At 37.1% G+C, this 18,646-nt stretch overlaps 1 protein-coding gene and 1 long non-coding RNA gene across 5 annotated transcripts in view; both read left to right on the top strand.

Moving 5' to 3' along the window:
* Window positions 1-17,231, top strand: part of LOC7484084 (probable disease resistance protein At4g27220) — a 33,637-nt gene extending 16,406 nt beyond the window's left edge. Inside the window, exons 6-10 of one of the 4 annotated variants that reach the window (XM_052449579.1) lie at window positions 7,680-10,234; window positions 10,860-11,069; window positions 15,968-16,033; window positions 16,135-16,260; window positions 16,496-17,231. In XM_052449579.1, the coding sequence (XP_052305539.1) occupies window positions 7,680-10,220 (2,541 nt within the window). In that variant the 3' untranslated portion in view covers window positions 10,221-10,234; window positions 10,860-11,069; window positions 15,968-16,033; window positions 16,135-16,260; window positions 16,496-17,231. Of the gene's footprint in view, window positions 1-6,288; window positions 10,235-10,859; window positions 11,070-15,967; window positions 16,034-16,134; window positions 16,261-16,495 lie in introns of all 4 variants that reach the window. The other 3 variants (XM_052449581.1, XM_052449580.1, XM_052449582.1) reach the window with 3 other exon arrangements.
* Window positions 223-2,722, top strand: LOC112325414 (uncharacterized). Its single transcript, XR_002979463.2, has 2 exons — window positions 223-1,963; window positions 2,219-2,722. It is a non-coding gene; the product is annotated as an uncharacterized LOC112325414 (long non-coding RNA).
* Window positions 17,232-18,646: the final 1,415 nt, after the last annotated feature.

Consider the following 18,646-nt stretch of genomic DNA (forward strand, 5'->3'; position numbering starts at 1 on the left):
AGGATACCAGGGGAGGAGAAGAAGGAAACAGAGAGTTGAGAGAAGAAACGATTCTGTTATTTCATCCTACGTAATCCTGCTAGCAACCCCAACATGCATTACACGATTTATTCTATTGTTAACTAACTCTAACTGACTCTAACAACTTCCTAAAACATGTCCATGCATCTGCCAGCTAATCATTGAACCTGCACTAACCGTAACAATATCAGCTGTAACACTTCAAACACAGATTGATGATTATGAGCAATAATTTTCGACGGTCCAGATGTGATTGAGAGGAAGAAGTTGATTATGTCGTGCATTATTTCCTGAAGATCATGTGATTGAAAGGAAGGAGGGAATAACGGAAGGGATGAGGAGCAGGCAAGCAACAATTGACGAGGGCCACATGATGCAAGAGAAATCTCAAGGTGTCTAAATCTTGTGGGAGTTTCTCTAGTATAAAACCAAATTAAAGAAATTCCCTCTAGCCTTTCACCAAGGTGTCTAAATCTGTCAACCTTATTGATTCTTTCTCTGGTTTGGTGAGTCTCACTGCATTGTTGCTCACATGGTGTTTGAACTTGAGGCATTTACCACCATTAAAAAAGCTCAGGGCATTGAAAAGGTTAGATTTGTCTCATACTTGTGCACTTGAAAAGATGCCTCAAGGCATGGAATCTCTATCCAACCTGAGGTTGCTTAGAATGATGAAAAGGAGTTTTGTGGTGGGATATTGGCTCAACTCTCTAGCCTGCAAGTCTTTGTACTGGAGGAGAAGTTAATTGCTGGAAGATGCTCCGGTAACAGTTAGAGGAGAAGAAAATTTGTGTTCTGTTGCTTGAAAATGGGCAGCCATCTCCTCCCCCTTCTCTTAGAAGAATGAAAATAAAACCAAAATAATAGTGGGAGTCAGTGGTGGAGTGGGAGAATCCTAATGCCAAGGATGTCCCTAATCCCTTCGTCGTGTTGTGGTAGGAGAATATAATATTTGTGTTGGGTTATTTGTCATTAATAGGCAATCTACCCTAAGAAGTAGGGTTACCATTTGTCAATGGTAGTTGCACCCACCATTGACAAATGTATCAACCCATGTGTAGCCATTGTTGAGAAGATGTCATGGATGCCTATAAAAAGGCATGATTTTGTGAGAGTAAATAAGATGAGAGTTGTGAGAATGTGAAGAGAGTAGAGTGAAAGTGAAGAGCTGCAATGGCAGCAGCCTTGTTGCCATTGCAGCAGCTGCAAGTGCAGCAAGAGAGCTGGGAGTTGAGTGTGAGTGAAGTGATCTTCCTCCTCCATGTATTGTGTTGTAATCCTTTCTCTATCTCTAAATAATATTGACTCTCCCGTAGATGTAGGCGGTTTTGCCGAACCACGTTAAATATTGTGTCTCAGTGTGCTTACCCTCCTTTTGAGCAAATATCAGTACACCCCCGGTTGGATAACCCCAACAATTGGTATCAGAGCACATGATTTAAAGGGGTGTTTGATTTTGCTCAAAAATAAAAGTTGTCAAAATTGTGTTTTGACCATACCACTGTGTAGAGGAGGAAGAGACGAAGCCACTGTTGAAAACTGCGTCGAAATCTGACGTCGGAAACGGCCGCACGCGCCGGCGGGGTGGCTGGCCACGCGCACAGACGCGCGCCACGTGTCTTCTCCGCCCGGATGGGCTGACCCGACCCGAATACCAGACGACCCGACCCACGTGCCAGACCCGGATAAGGATGATGTCATCATGACATCAGCATGGCGTCAGCATGCCCAGTTGGCATGCCATGTCAGACACGTACCAGTTAGAGGAGAAGAAAATTTGTGTTCTGTTGCCTGAAAATGGGCAGCCATCTCCTCCCCCTTCTCTTAGAAGAATGAAAATAAAACCAAAATAATGGTGGAGTCAGTGGTGGAGTGGGAGAATCCTAATGCCAAGGATGTCCCTAATCCCTTCGTCGAGTTGTGGTAGGAGAATATAATATTGGTTTGTATTTCTTTCTCTGAATCTCTCTGTCTGCCTTTAATTTAATTTTAATGAATTATTAGCCTCAACCATAACCATTTAATGATTAATGTGTGTGTGTAGATTTGACCAACCTAATGATTTTGTTATCATAATACCAACCTTAAGACTTCCTTTCTTATTGATTCCTCTGTTTATCAAATGCTTCTTCTGATAGTCCAAGTGGCTTCAGTAATCCAACTGATGAGTCACTAACCTGACAAGGGTATTCTGCAGGTGCGCTCTCCGCTGCTAAGACAACTGATAGAGTCAATATCCTCACCTTCATGCTCAGCCGCAACAATTATGATTCTGCATTATCCCCTTCATTCCTTCAAATCATTACATTCTGAGAGAAAAATATCAAACAATCTGATATGTGCCAAGTAACTGGCTCTTTGTTCTGTTGCTGAACATCTGACGTGAACACTGGCAACTATGCTCTTCTGCAATATGCTTGTTGACATCTGGGCTTGGTTTAAACATCCCTTGTTTCAAGAATGTGTTGCTGCTGTCCATTGTGAAGTTGGGATGTGAATCAATTCCCTAATCTCTCTTCCTTTTGATTTGTAGAGTGATGTTGTATGTGATATATAAATCAGTGCTTCGATCCCTAGGTTGTTCATGCAACCACCAACAACAAAAGAAAATTAAATTGTGGGAAGATGGGCCATTTGAGGCTTTTTCTTAACCTCTTAAAGCTTTCTTGGGTTCAATCCAACCACATAAAATTTTCATGCACAGTTACATCTATGTAAATTAATATATTTTGGGATTATGAAAATTGATTAATTAATCAAGATATTTGATAAGTTAATAATTTATTAATTTATACATTAATTAATAAAAAAATTAATCTATCAAAATATTTTAAAATTTAGCAATTTAGCTTTTCTTAATTATACAATTTACTTTTGGTAGTGGGAATGTGAATGGGAGTGTTCGTGGGCGGCTAGGGCCGAATGTCCACTACACTGTACTCTCTCTCTCTCTATATATATATATATATATATAATCCTCTGAATTATACATTCGAACAGGTTTTCAAAGTATTGACACGTTAACATTCGAACAGGTTACAGCCCTTCTGAATTTCCACTCGTTAACATTCGAACAGGTCACAGCCAATCTAAATCATATAATGATTTATAATATCCACAATATTTGGGGGTTTTCGAAGTTTTAACAACAAATGGGTTGCCACGTGATGCGAGGTGGGTAGCAATTGACATGTGAAATATTTAACAGTTTGTTGATTCCTATAAAACTCTTCCAAGCAATTGTTTACATTATTGATTTGTTTTCTTGAATCACTCTTCTCTCTGTGCCTATTATATCCCTCTTCTGTCTGCTTAAGCCAACGAAGCAGCTGCAGAACCTTCTCTTGACATTTAATATCTTTCACACTCTCTCTGCTACCATTCTTTTCTAAGTCGTTCTTCTCTCTCATATCCCTGTTCTTTTCTGATTGCTTAAGCTAACCTGTAACCACACTTGAAGAACCTCATTTTTTTTGCAGGTAAACTATATATTTTTTGTTTTTTATTGCTTAATTCTTCCATGTTGGTTGTTTCTTTTTTAAACCATTCTTCTCTCTCAGATTTCTGTTCTTTACTGATTGCTTAAGCAAACTAATAACCAAACACTTGGAGAACTTTTTTTTGCTGCCAGAAACGTTCAGGTAAACTATTTATCTTTTTTTTTTTGCTTGATTCATTCAAATAAAACAGCATGCTGGTTATTAAATCACCAAGGGTTGTAATTTTTGCATTTTATTTAATTAAGTATTTTCATCCTAGAAGTCATGATCCATCAAAATTTATTCCCTACTAATTAGTAAAATTAATTAAAATTGCTATTAATTGTGAATAAAAGATCTCGAGAAAATAGTGAAGGAAAGTGCCTAATTAAAATAAGTATTTCATCATCTGTGGAATAAAATATAACATAACCTTTTATTTTTTCTCCTCCTATAAACGCCAAGGACTTTGTATTTCAAGTTCCCTTTTCTTTTAAGGAAAACCATGTATTTCATTTTTTTTTTGTCTGTCTGTCTTAGCTGCATGTTTTTCTTCCTTTTATATATATATATATATTGGAATAATTTTGAGAGTTAAGAATTTATATATGAGGCGGAAAGGCGCTTCATTTTAATTACATTTCCATTACACTAATTGATAAATCAGTTTTTTTGCCATGTTTGTTGCCATAGTATTATAGCTTAGTGAATTTTTTAGAAGAATGATATATATTTTAGCTTACTAAATAGGATATAACAAAGAAAAATATTTTAGCTTGAACTTATTTGTAACACTGGAAGGGGACAAATAGTGAAAAACTGCACGACTATATATAAACATAGAGAGACTCACATAGTGACATATAGATATATGAAAATATAAGAATTATTCCTAACAATATAGAGATTATGAAGCTTAAATTTTTTTATTTTGTCTTCGTTTTTTCCTGCTTGTTTTGTGTTTTTTATTTATAATAACTTGTTTGATATTAAGGTAGCTTTAATGGTTGTAATTTAAAAAAGAATAGATTTTAGAAAGCTATAAGTTGTACTCTTTTTTTTAATCTAATTTTTTACTGCAATTTAAGATGAATGATAAATTTAAACAATAAAAATAAAATATTTTTTGAAGTTTTGACCAATCTAAAAGCCTTATTTTTTAAAAAAAAACAAAAAGTTTAAGCTATTACATAACTCACTGACACTAAACTTTAATATGCTATGTTTATTATTTTAATTTAATCAAATAAACAAAAATAATGAGATTTAAAATCATAATTGCATAATCATCAAAATTCTAATACTTTATTAAAAAAATCATATATTCATTATTTTCTATCATTATTTTTTATTTTATATATTTGAAAATTTGTATTAAAAAAAAACATATATTCAATTTTTTTACCCAATTCATTATAATCCGTCGAGTGACGCTGTACGTACTTTTAAATTTAACCCATCATGTAACCCATACAGTGGAACTACATCTTTGGGCTCTGATTGCTTGAGCTTTTCATCGTTTTTTCTTGCTTGTTTTGTGTTCTTGGTTTATAATATAACTTCTTTGATATTAAGGTAGCTTTAATAGTTATAATTTTAAAAAGAATAGGTTAAAAACTATAAGTTGCAGTTATTTTTAAACCTAATTTTTCACTGCAATTTAAGATGAATAATAAATTTAATTTTTGAAGTTGTGGCCAATCTAAAAACCTCGTTTTCAAAAAATTTAATAGTTTAAGCTACAATTCTTAAGAAGCTTAAAATATGAAAAAATGCTTAAAAAAAAAAACCGGTTATCCACCAATAAGGTTTAGCATAGAGGGGTTGTTAAGCTTTTAGTGTTATTTTTTTTATTTTATTTTTATATTTTTAGATGTTTTATCACTTCATATGAATATAAAAACAAATATAAGATCTAACATTATATTTATATGAAAAACTTGGCAACCCTATTAGTGGTAAAATATCATTTTATCTCCTTAAAAATATCATATATATTATTTCATAATAGTTTTAGAAATTTATACAATCAAGTAATTCATTACTTGATTTTTCTAGGTCTAGAATCTTAATCTCTTTTATTAATTATATTTTACTTCTTAATTTCTAAAACTTATTTATAATAAAGTTGTATTTTATTAATCATTATATTTTAATTTTGTACAAATAATTCTTAATATATGAGATCCATTAAGTTTTTAATATGTTGGCTCATATATAAATTATAATTCTAATTAAAATAAAATAAAATAAATAAAATAATTTAATTTATTATTAATTTAAAAAATTAATTAATCTATACTTCAATATTAATCGCAATGTAAGACGATATGTCATGAAAATACTGGAAAATTGATAAACATTGACGGGTCCACGCGTTAATATTTTTTATTTTAATATATTAATGTAAAAAAAATCATTCTAATATGTTTCTTTCTGCAGATCGATCCTTTACAAAGTTTCCACAACAACATTATTGAGGTCGAACAGGTTACTGCTAACAAACTTTTCCAAGCTATTGTGTACTGAAAACACAAAAAAGAAAAAAATCAAACAGAGATTTTGATTCCCCTCCATTATTGTTTTCTCTTGAACCTTTCTTCTCTCTGTGCTATTTTGAACATAATTCATTGGTTTTTTCCTTCTATTAATTGAACATACAACTTTCTGATGTTAACTCCCTCCATTAAGAGTAACTTCCTTTGATTTTTATTAAATGTTCCTTTGAATTTCTATTTTTTAATAGGGCATCGTGTTGACATATCTTTTTCTTTTTTCTTTTCTATAGAGCCACTGATCAAAATGAGTCGACCAAATGATCCTCCTTTTTGGGAATATGTTGAAAAGATGGATGGTGGTGGCATGACGTGTACATTTTGTGGGCATTTTTTTTCCGAAGGTACTTCCATTACGAGGATCAAATTGCATTTGGCAAGAAAGAAAGGGCGTGGTGTTAAAATTTGTGAAAACGTTCCACCAGAAGTTCATGATGCAGCTTGTGAAGCAGCAGTTGATAATAGCCCTCCAAAAAAGAAACTTAAAACTGTTGCGGGCTCAAGCAGTAACGAGGCCGCTAATGCAATTTCAGCTTCAACGCAAGAACAGAACAATGAAGTGACGCATGTAGAGATGGCACAACAAGGAGGACCTTTTTTCACTGGAGAACTTGCATGGGCAAATGATTTGATTGGAGCGGCTGAAGTTGTGCAGCTGGAGAGAGGTAGTTCTCATGAGCCTCGAGGAGATTCATCCCGACCAACAGATGATCAACTCTGTTCTCCATCAGTAAACAATGATGCCAATATGAACGATGTGCAGAACATGGTTGCAGTCAGGATAGAACCAGTACCGGTTCAAGTGTTGGAACAAAGCAATGCAGAACTTGACAGTTTCGCAGGACATGCTGGAAGGATACAAGTGGGAGTTCATGGCATGGAACAAGGTGCGGAGGAAGAGAGAATTTGTCCGAACTCAGCGGAAAATGGCATGGAAAACACTGGTGATGGATCTAGTCAGCATTCCAAGAGACTCATAATTGATGCACATTATAATACAGGGGAAGCAACACAAGGAATAGATCTAGCGCAACAATTAGAAGGGAAAACTTGGGATCAGATTAATGCAATCGCTACTTCATTAATGGGGGAGGAGGACGTGGAGAACAATAGTGGAAGATCAGAGCAACCTGGCGCAGGAGCTAGCTCTTCTGGAGGGGTTGCAGGCAACACAAATAAGATTAAAGGAGATGCACTGCCAACGAGAAAAATGGTGGGTCAAGCATTCGAAGAACACAAGAAGACTATCTCATCTTTGTTGATGCGCAATGAAGTTTCAAGTATTGGCATCTATGGGATGGGCGGAGTGGGAAAGACGGCATTGGTGACACATATACACAATCAGCTTCTAGAAAGACGAGACACTCATGTTTACTGGATTACTGTTTCACAAAATACCAGCATTCATAGATTGCAGACAAGTCTCGCAGGACGAATTGGTTTAGATCTTTCCAAGGTAGATGAGGAGGTGCATAGAGCGGTAGCGTTGAATAAAGAATTAATGAAGAAACAGAAATGGGTTCTGATTTTAGATGATTTGTGGAAGGCTTTTGACCTCCAAAAGCTGGGAGTTCCTGACCAAGTTGAGGGATGCAAGCTGATTCTTACATCTCGATCAGCAAAGGTTTGTCAACAGATGAAAACCCAACACACCATCAAAGTGCAGCCTATTTCGGAGAGAGAAGCTTGGACTTTGTTTATTGAGAGACTTGGACATGACAGAGAACTTTCTCCAAAAGTGAAACGAATTGCTGTGGAAGTTGTAAGGGAATGTGCTGGTTTGCCATTGGGAATTATTACGATGGCAGGAAGCATGAGGGGAGTGGATGAGCCACATGAGTGGAGGAATACATTGAATAAGTTGAAAGGATCAAAATACAGAGACATGGAAGATGACGTATTCCGGTTGCTGAGGATTAGTTATGATCAGTTGGATAATGATTTAGCATTACAACAATGTCTCTTATATTGTGCATTGTATCCTGAAGATTATCAGATTGAAAGGGAGGAGCTGATAGGTTATTTGATAGATGAGGGAATAATTGAAGAAATGAGGAGCAGGCAAGCAGCATTTGACGAGGGCCACACGATGCTTGATAAACTTGAAAAAGTCTGTTTATTGGAAAGAGCTTGTTATGGTGATCATAATACAAGTGTCAAGATGCATGACTTGATTAGGGACATGGCCCACCAAATACTCCAAACAAACTCTCCAGTCATGGTTGGGGGATATTATGATGAATTACCTGTGGATATGTGGAAAGAGAATCTAGTGAGAGTCTCTCTGAAGCATTGTTATTTCAAGGAAATTCCTTCTAGTCATTCACCAAGATGTCCCAATCTTTCAACTCTATTGCTGTGTGATAATGGACAGTTGAAATTTATAGAAGATTCTTTTTTCCAACATTTGCATGGGCTCAAGGTTCTTGATCTGTCTCGTACAGACATCATAGAATTGCCTGGTTCTGTCTCTGAACTGGTGAGTCTCACTGCATTATTGCTCGAAGAATGTGAGAATTTAAGGCATGTACCATCATTAGAAAAGCTCAGAGCACTGAAGAGGCTAGATCTCTCTGGTACTTGGGCACTTGAAAAGATACCTCAAGACATGCAATGTCTATCCAACCTGAGGTATCTGAGGATGAATGGATGTGGTGAAATGGAGTTTCCTAGTGGGATATTACCAATACTCTCTCACCTGCAAGTCTTCATATTAGAGGAGATTGATGATGACTTCATTCCAGTAACAGTTACAGGAGAGGAAGTAGGATGCTTGAGGGAGTTGGAAAATTTGGTATGCCATTTTGAAGGTCAATCTGACTTTGTGGAGTATCTCAATTCTCGAGATAAGACTCGATCACTAAGTACATACAGTATTTTCGTAGGACCACTGGATGAATATTGTAGTGAAATAGCTGATCATGGCGGAAGTAAAACAGTTTGGTTGGGTAATTTGTGTAACAATGGAGATGGAGATTTTCAAGTCATGTTCCCAAATGACATTCAAGAACTGTTTATTTTTAAATGTTCATGTGATGTTTCCTCTCTAATAGAGCATTCAATAGAACTGGAGGTCATCCACATTGAGGATTGCAATAGCATGGAGAGCTTGATTTCATCTTCTTGGTTCTGCCCTTCTCCAACACCATTGTCATCTTATAATGGTGTATTTTCTGGTCTTAAAGAGTTCAATTGCTCTGGATGTAGTAGTATGAAGAAGTTGTTCCCTCTTGTCTTGCTACCAAACCTCGTAAACCTAGAAAATATTTCAGTTTTTGGTTGTGAGAAAATGGAGGAGATAATAGTTGGAACAAGATCAGATGAAGAAAGCAGCAGCAACAGCACCGAATTCAAACTACCAAAGTTGAGATATCTGGCATTGGAAGATTTACCAGAACTGAAAAGAATTTGTAGTGCAAAATTGATTTGCGATTCTCTCCAACAAATTGAAGTAAGGAATTGCAAAAGCATGGAGAGCTTGGTTCCATCTTCTTGGATTTGCCTCGTAAACCTAGAAAGGATTATAGTTACAGGATGTGGGAAAATGGAGGAGATAATAGGTGGAACAAGAGCAGATGAAGAAAGCAGCAACAACACCGAATTCAAACTCCCAAAGTTAAGATCGCTGGAATCGGTAGATTTACCAGAACTGAAAAGAATTTGTAGTGCAAAATTGATTTGCGATTCTCTCCGAGAAATTGAAGTAAGGAATTGCAATAGCATGGAGATCTTGGTTCCATCTTCTTGGATTTGCCTCGTAAACCTAGAAAGGATTATAGTTGCAGGATGTGGGAAAATGGATGAGATAATATGCGGAACAAGATCAGATGAAGAAGGGGATATAGGTGAAGAAAGCAGCAACAACAACACCGAATTCAAACTCCCAAAGTTAAGATCTCTGCTATTGTTTGAATTACCAGAACTGAAAAGCATTTGTAGTGCAAAATTGATTTGTGATTCTCTCGGAACTATTTCAATAAGAAATTGTGAGAATCTGAAGAGGATGCCAATTTGTTTTCCGTTGCTTGAAAATGGCCAGCCATCTCCTCCCCCTTCTCTTACATATATCTATATAGAACCGAAAGAATGGTGGGAGTCTGTAGTGGAGTGGGATCATCCTAATGCTAAGAACATCCTTCGTCCCTTTGTAAAGTTTTTTGGTTGAATAATGAATTACAGGTACGCACTGTTTTTTAATTCCTCTCTCTAATCTCTATCTCAGTCTCTGAATCTGCCTTTAATTTAATTACACGTAATGAGATATTGGGGGATATGATTTAAATTTTTAAGTTGAACCAATTATTTTTTTCTAATACATGATTTTTTTTACTGAAACAATTCTTTTATTAATAGAAAGTTTTTTGTTTTAAAACAAAGGCAATTAAAACATTTTTTTAATAAAAATTTCAATAATTTCAAATAAATAGAAAAAAATTATTTCTTCAATCTAAATTATATTGTCTTACAATATAATATAATATTGAATTACAGGTAATTCCTCTCTTTCTCTCCCAATCTTAATTGAATTATTAGCCTCAACCACATCCACTTATTAATGATTGCTGTGTGTTTATATTAAATTTGACCCACAAGTTGCCTAAAACTTCCTTCTTTACCTTTTGAGACACTAATTAAATATTATCTAAAATTTCTCTTTTTTTTCCAATTAAAAATTTTAATTTGGGGTCAACAATGTTTATGTGGGATTGGATAACTCTTGTCTTTTTAAAGACTATATTTTAAATGAGAATTTAATTAGCTATAAAGTTTGCGCCTTTTAATAATTTTATGTTTTTTTTTGTAGATAATTTGACAGCCGGTGAAGGATTACAAGCCGCTTATTTAATAAAGATTTGCAAGAAAGCGTATTGTCTCTTTTGGATTCCGTTCCATCAAATATCGATCGTTGATCAATATCTTGCTGCAAAGAGCTTGATTGCTTGACATTCTTTCGAGATCGATGGTTATGATGGATTTGAAAGGATTCCTTCTGGCAGACCTGTGAGTAGTTTTGGTATTATTTTTGTTTCAGCTCAGCTGGTTAATATGGAAGATAGTTCCCTTGACCTGCAGAATGTAAAGAGAAAGATTACAGACAATGCTTCAAAAGCTGATTTGAATAGATGAGAACGGTTCCTTATATTTACAATGATAGAGAGTCTATATAAGGAATGTTCAAGCGTTTATGCTGAATCTATGCTACCATTACAGCTGTGGTTAATGAGCATTGTATCTGGTGTAATTACAAATGAATGACAGAATAATTACGAATGAATGACAGGATAATTAGCATGATTGTAGGCTAATTGTGTGATGTTTCATGATCTGTAGAATCCTCCTTGATACGCCCCCGCAAGATTGAGCTTCCATCAGCAAGACCAATCTTGGTTCGTAATAACTCAGTACGCTGCCTGGACAATGGCTTTGTTAAGAGATCAACTAACTGGTCTTGAGTGTGAACATGGTGGACCTGAAGACTGCCCTTCTGTACCAAGTCACGGACAAAATGAAGATCGATCTGAATGTGTTTCATGCGCGAGTGATTAACAGGATTGAAACTGAGATAGGTTGCACCGAGATTGTCACATAGTAATTGGGGACAGTGTGGGGCAGGAACGTCTAGTTCTGTTAGAAGAGTGGACAGCCACACAGTTTCAGAGGCCGTAGTGGCAAGAGCCCGATATTCAGCCTCGGTGGAGGATCGTGCAACTGCCCGTTGCTTCTTGGAACTCCATGAAATAGGATTAGAACCTAGGAAACTGATATAGGCAGATGTAGACGTGCGATCATCAACGTTGCCAGCCCAGTCAACATCAGAATACGTCCGTAGAGCTGTGCTGCCAGTTTTGCGGAGTTGAAGACCATGACAGATGGTGTGTTTTAAGTAGCGAATGAGTCTTTTAGCAGCAGTCCAGTGTGTTATTGTAGGCCTGTGCATAAACTAAGATAGTTTATTAACAGCAAACGAGATATCAGGACGCGTCAACGTAAGATACTGGAGGCTGCCAATGATGCGGCGAAAATGGGAACTATCCACAGCAGCGGTGCCATCATCCAGTTGAAGAGATTGAGTGGATGACAGAGGAGTGGAGACATTTTTCGCACCACTCATACTGGTAGTTGCTAGAAGAGCACGCACATACTGATGTTGAGACAGAAGTAAGCCGAATGGAGTGGGAATAACTTCAATGCCTAGGAAATAATGAAGGGTACCCATGTCTTTGAGGGAGAACAGGGCACCAAGTTGTTGAATAACAAAGTGCACAAATGATGGAGCATTCCCTGTAATGACAAGGTCATCCACATATACCAAGAGATAGCAGATAGTGGAGCTGTTCTTGTAAATGAAAAGAGAGGAGTCTGCCTTGGAGTTCTGAAATCCCAGCTGAAGAATGGCAGATTTAAGAGCAGTATACCAAGCCCTCGGGGCTTGTTTGAGGCCATAGAGTGCTTTATTTAATCTGCAAACATAATGAGGCTTGGACAAATTCTTGAAACCAGGGGGCTGCTGCATAAACACAGTTTCAGTTAGTGCACCATTTAAAAAGGCATTGTTAACGTCCATTTGCCTCAGTTCCCATCCATGCATGACAGCAATAGAAATAACAGTCCTAATGGTGGCTGGTTTAACCACGGGACTGAAAGTCTCGTTGTAATCAACACCAGGACGTTGATGATAACCTTTGGCGACTAATCGGGCTTTGAAACGATCCACTGATCCATCGGCTTTGCGTTTGGTGCGGAATACCCACTTACAACCCACTGGCTGACAATCTGAAGGAGGTGGAACCAAGTCCCGGGTGCCGTGTTTCATGAGAGCAGTAAGTTCATGAGACATGGCAAGACGCCAGTGAGGCTGAGACAAGGCTTGACTCACACTAGTTGGCTCAATGGTTTGAGGGAGGGGATATTTGGATACGGTGTTGAGTTGCTTAGGCTTGAAGATTTGGTTCATGGATCTGGTGGTCATGTGATGGGTGCGGTGGAAAGGTTCAAGTGCTGCAGGAAGGAGAGGATGAGAAGAGTGAGAGGAGGCTGGAGGCAAACTAGGAGTGGGAGCAGAAGGTGATGAGGAGCAGCTAGGCATATTAGCAGGGTGAAGCTCAGGGGAAGAGGAAGAGGGGTCGAGATTACCTGAAGAGAATGTAACGATGGCAGGAGGACCTTCCTGGTGCTGGCAGTTCTGGTTTGAAGGTGGAGGAACAGGCACCGAGGGAACATGAGGGAGAGGAAGCCATGTGTGAGATTCTGAGGATGTGGGAGGTGAAGAAGACGGCACAGGAGTGGACGGAGGGAAGAAATATTGATGTTCATCAAATAGCACGTGTCGTGAAGTAAAAAAATTTTTTGTTTTAGGTTCAAAACATTTGTATGCATTTTGTGTTAAAGAGTAGCCAAGAAAAATGCAGGTTTGGGATTTGGGCTGATTTTATTTGAATTATAGGGCCGGGTAAGCGGGTAGCAAATACACCCAAATTTTTTTAGTTTCAAATAATTTGGAGATTGACCAAAAAGAACTTCTAGTGGTGATTTGCCATGGAGAAGGGGTGTGGGTTGCCGATTTATGAGATAAGACGCAGTTTGAAAGGCATACGGCCAATACGAGAAATCAAGATGTGCATCATGAAGAAGAGTAAGACCTGTTTCAACTAGATGACGGTGGCGACGTTCAGAGACACCATTTTGTTGAGGTGTGTGGGGAGCAGTGGTATAGTGTGATATGCCATGAGTTGAGAGATATGATTTTAAAACAATGAATTCTCCACCATTATCAGAATACAGTGTTTTGATAGTTTTTTGAAAACGATTTTCCACAACCTTTTTAAAAAGTGGGAAAATGGTAGAGACACCTGATTTTGTGACCATTGGATAAAACCATGTATATTTAGTATAATGATCCACAAAAATAAGATAATATTTGGATCCATCAAGACCAGTATAACTAGCAGGACCTCACACATCAGTGTAAATAATATCAAGTGGTGCATGGTTTTTAAGACTTGTGACATGAAATGGTTGTTGATGTGCTTTATTAATGGAGCAGGAATGACATAATGAGGGCAACTTTTGTTTGGATGTAATGGGAAGGGAAAAACTGTTGATAAGATTATGAACAATTTTATTAGAAGGATGCCCAAGGCGCTTGTGCCATCCATCAAGTGATGTTCGTACATGAACATTTGCAACCTTTTTGGAGGAGATAGGAACCATTGATGTGGGGAAGGTATAGATGCCATCGTTACATGCTCCTCTTAGCAGTGTCGCCCCCGTGATTGTGTCCTTCACAAGAAAATGAAAGGGGTGAAATTCAACAAACACATTATTTTGTTTTGTAAGATGATGAACAGAGATTAAATTTTTGCAAAGATTTGGAACACAAAGGGTGTCACGTAAAAGGAAAGTCCGGTTGGGGGAGTGTAAAGCCAAAGAACCAACGTGTGAGACTACCAAACCTGAACCATCACCAAGAAGGACTTCATCAGTTCCATCATATTCAGAATGAATGGAAAGATTAGAGAGATCTCCTGTGATATTGTGAGAGGCTGCGGAATCAAGAAGCCAATTTTTGTCTTTGCCTGTGGATGATGTGGCACAATTTGCAGAAAGATTTGAGGAATTTGAGTGGGAGCAGAACTTGGCAGTGTGGCCAAATTGATCACAAAGTTGGCATTTGGGCTGATAACGCCGATTAAAATTAGTGGGCCTGCCAGTGTTGTAATTGGAGCTGCGTCTGTCACGGTGAGCCCCATTGGGATTTCGTCCTGGACTGAAAGTGTGAGGTCCACGTTGAGATTGTGGCCTGTTGTGCCGTGAGGAGCCCGGATTATATCCTCCTTGCACATATTGCTTTGTCTTTGTGTAATTGGCAGATGCAACCATGGTCTGTGTTGCAGTTTCCAGGCGTCTTAAATACGCCTCATGACCTACTAAAAGATCATGAAGTTCTTCAAAGTTGAGAGAGGACTCCCGGGCACGGATAGGTCCTGCAATCTCTCGAAAATCCGGACCTAATCCATTTAGCACATACAGAGTTAGGTCATCATCCGAAATTGGATGATCAATGATGGCAATTTCATCAGCCAATTTCTTAACAGCATGGAGATAGTCTGTGATTGATCGATGGCCACGTTGAATTAAAGTGAGCTCCTCCTTCAACTGCATAGCACGAGTTCTGGATCTGCTAGCATATAGAGTTTTGAGTTTTTTCCAAGCTCCATGAGATGTTGGAGCCATGGCAATGAGGGGTGTTATTGAGGAGGAAGTGGAGGCGAGAATAGCACTCAAGATGAGTTTATCTTGTCTGATCCAGTGGTTCTTGTGCAACTCATCAACAATGGAACCAGAGGAGGAAGGACATGAGAACGTGCCTTCAACATAAGTGAGCAGATCATACCCTATGAGAAGTGCTTCAAACTGAGCACGCCATTGGAGAAAAGTAGAGGGGGTTAACTTTTCATTGATTTGTGCAGTGATATTGAGAGCAATGAGTGGCTTGTCTGTTGCGGAAGAGGGTTGGGGTTGAAGAGAGAAAGTTGGGGTCTGATTTGGAGAGGCAGACATTGTAGGTGCTTGGATTGTTGTCTCGTTAGAGATTTGAGGCTCTGATACCATAAAGAGAAAGATTACAGACAATGCTTCAAAAGCTGATTTGAATAGATGAGAACGGTTCCTTATATTTACAATGACAGAGAGTCTATATAAGGAATGTTCAAGCGTTTATGCTGAATCTATGCTACCATTACAGCTGTGGTTAATGAGCATTGTATCTGGTGTAATTACAAATGAATGACAGAATAATTACGAATGAATGACAGGATAATTAGCATGATTGTAGGCTAATTGTGTGCTGTTTCATGATCTGTAGAATCCTCCTTGATAGAATGTTTGTTGTTTTGTTCCCTTGACCTGCAGGACCCTTTTATAAATAAACATCATGGAAATAGTAACATAATCTGGACCAGCCAACCAGTGTAGAAGGTGAAATAATTTCTACCTCTTTACAGTGGAACTTGTTTTTTGACCATGAAAATAGTAACATAAACTCCAAAATGTTTCTTTTATGTTAATTGTGTGATCAGAAATGCTCTCTCTTGCTTTAGTTTCGTCATGCTAATTGCCTCTTCAAATGCTATTGACGGTCCAGATGTAAGGGCAGAGTTTGAGAAAGCAGGCATCAACACCCACTTCATTCCCTTTATTAGGAAGTAAGTAATTTTCGACTAATCTTCATTTTGTTGGTGTTTCTGCTTTTCACATGTACCTGTTGTTTGAATCTTTTAAGTAATACACAAGTTGTAGAAACTTTGGAGTTCAGGATCATCAACGGCTTCCAGAAATAAATAAATTGATCTTTCTCAGTTTTTATAATCCATGCCTTATGGAATTCGTACTAGATTGACCCTCAACCTTGAATTCGTTGTTTTTTGTTTTTAAATTTAGGGGACAAGAGCCTAAAGATGTCCAAGATGCAGCCCTTGCAGCAATTGATGGTCCTTCAGAAAAGAAAAAAAAACTTAAAACTGTGGCAGGCTCAAGCAATGACGAGGCCACTAATGCAATTTCAGCTTCTGCGCAAGAACAGAACAGTGAAGTGATGGCACAACAAGAAGATGTTCTTTCCTTTGGAGCGTCTGGACATTGGTTGAGTAGCATCACTGATGAAGAGATTGAACTTCTGGTAGGTAGCTTTCATGAGAGGCCATCAATTAATCAAGCTGAGGAACCTCGAGGAGATTCATCCCAGCCAACGGATCCATTGTGTCTTGGCCATGGAAGATATTATGATGAACTATGCATGGCTTTAGCCATTAGTGCTAGAGGTTGGGGAGGAGGAGGGAAATGCGTTTTGATGTATGGTTTTATGTGAAGTCGAAGACTACCATAAAACATGAAAACTTACGGCCTTTTAGCTTGTTTTTTTCTTGTACAAAGTTTCTTGAGCAAACTGGGCATGCACATGCAGGGCTGTCTTCCATTTTAGTTGTGCTCACAAATTTATGGTCATTTATGGTCATGATGGCTTCGATGAATATCATCTTCGGGTTTCTTTAGTGGCTGTAATGGCTTTGAGCCTATGTACTATGTATAAAATATATAGCTTGGTTATGAAGCTGCATACTTATCCCCAGAACCCCTAAGATATCCCATATTCTGGGTTCCCATGATGTTTAAGAAATCTTGTGTCTTGAGTCTCCCATCTTTTCTTCTCTGTTTTCATGCTTGTTGGCATCTGGGCTTGGTTTAAATATCAAGGTATTCTTTCTTCTTCTTTTTTCAAAATATTGTGTTAATACATGTATTGCGTATTGTGATTATATAAATATTATCAAATTATCAAATTATAAATTATAAATTATTATTATTATTATATATATTTGCTTAACCAAAACAAGTTGATAAATATAATTATTTTTATTAAATACAAGTTATGGATCTATTTATTTTTTAACAATTTAAAATTACATTCGCTCTATACATAATTAATATACTTCATTAGTATTAAGTCAAACAAAAAAAATCAATAAAAAAAATATAATATCATATATGATAAAACTAAATAGAATGACTTCTCATCTCAAAGATACAGAGAAATCAACTCCGGAGTTGTCGAGGGACAAGCAAATTATTGAGAATACCGTAAAAAACAACCGAAGATAAAATTGAATACGATGTGCAAAGATTTACACAAAACGACAATCACATTGCATAATTCTCTTGCAATACAAGAATATTATATCATAGCTTCTTAATATACTAAAAAAAGTTAGAAATGAGATCTAATAAAACATCAATTTAAAAAAAAAACAAGTAATATTAGAGTCATATATTTTACAAAGAACTTGTAATTAAGTCTTTGGGCTCATATTTAAGGACGGTTCATAATGGTCATTAATGAATTAATCATAAGAAATCCTCTCATCAATGAGCAAAACAAAAGTCAATGTTATGGTAGTTGTTTAGGCCTGATTGCATCCGTGATCTTCTAGCAGCAGAGTCGATGTTTTCTACAAGTCGGACAGGAAATCTCAAAACATTAGTCGAACTTTCCTGAGGTAAATTTGCAAGTGGAACATAATTAATTAGCACCCTTTTTTTTAAATTGCTACATGAATTGATTCGCAGTTTCCAAGTTTGGACGTTATTGAGGTCGGCTATTGGTTAGTACTCTGTTTCAGCACGTTAACACTATTGATTTGTTTTCTTGAATCACAATTCTCTCTGTGCTGTTATATCCTTTTCTGTCTGCTTAAGCCAACGAAGCAGCTGCAGAATCTCCTCTTAACATTCAATCTTTTCTACACCCTCTCCGCTACCATTCTTTTCTTAACCATTCTTCTCTCTTAGCTCCCTGTTTTTTTCTAATTGATTAAGCTAACTTGTAACCAGACACTTGGAAAATCTTATTTTTGCAGGTAAACTATATATTTTTTGTTTGTTTATTGCTTGATTCTTCCACGTTGGTTATTTTTTTTCTAAACTATTCTTCCGTCTCAGATTTCTTTTTTTTTTTCTGATTGCTTAAGCAAACCAGTAACTATACATTTGAAGGAAATTTTTTTGCTGACAGAAAAGTTCAGGTAAACTATATAT

Source organism: Populus trichocarpa, chromosome 19 (genome assembly GCF_000002775.5).
Source record: "Populus trichocarpa isolate Nisqually-1 chromosome 19, P.trichocarpa_v4.1, whole genome shotgun sequence".
Lineage (NCBI taxonomy): Eukaryota > Viridiplantae > Streptophyta > Magnoliopsida > Malpighiales > Salicaceae > Populus > Populus trichocarpa.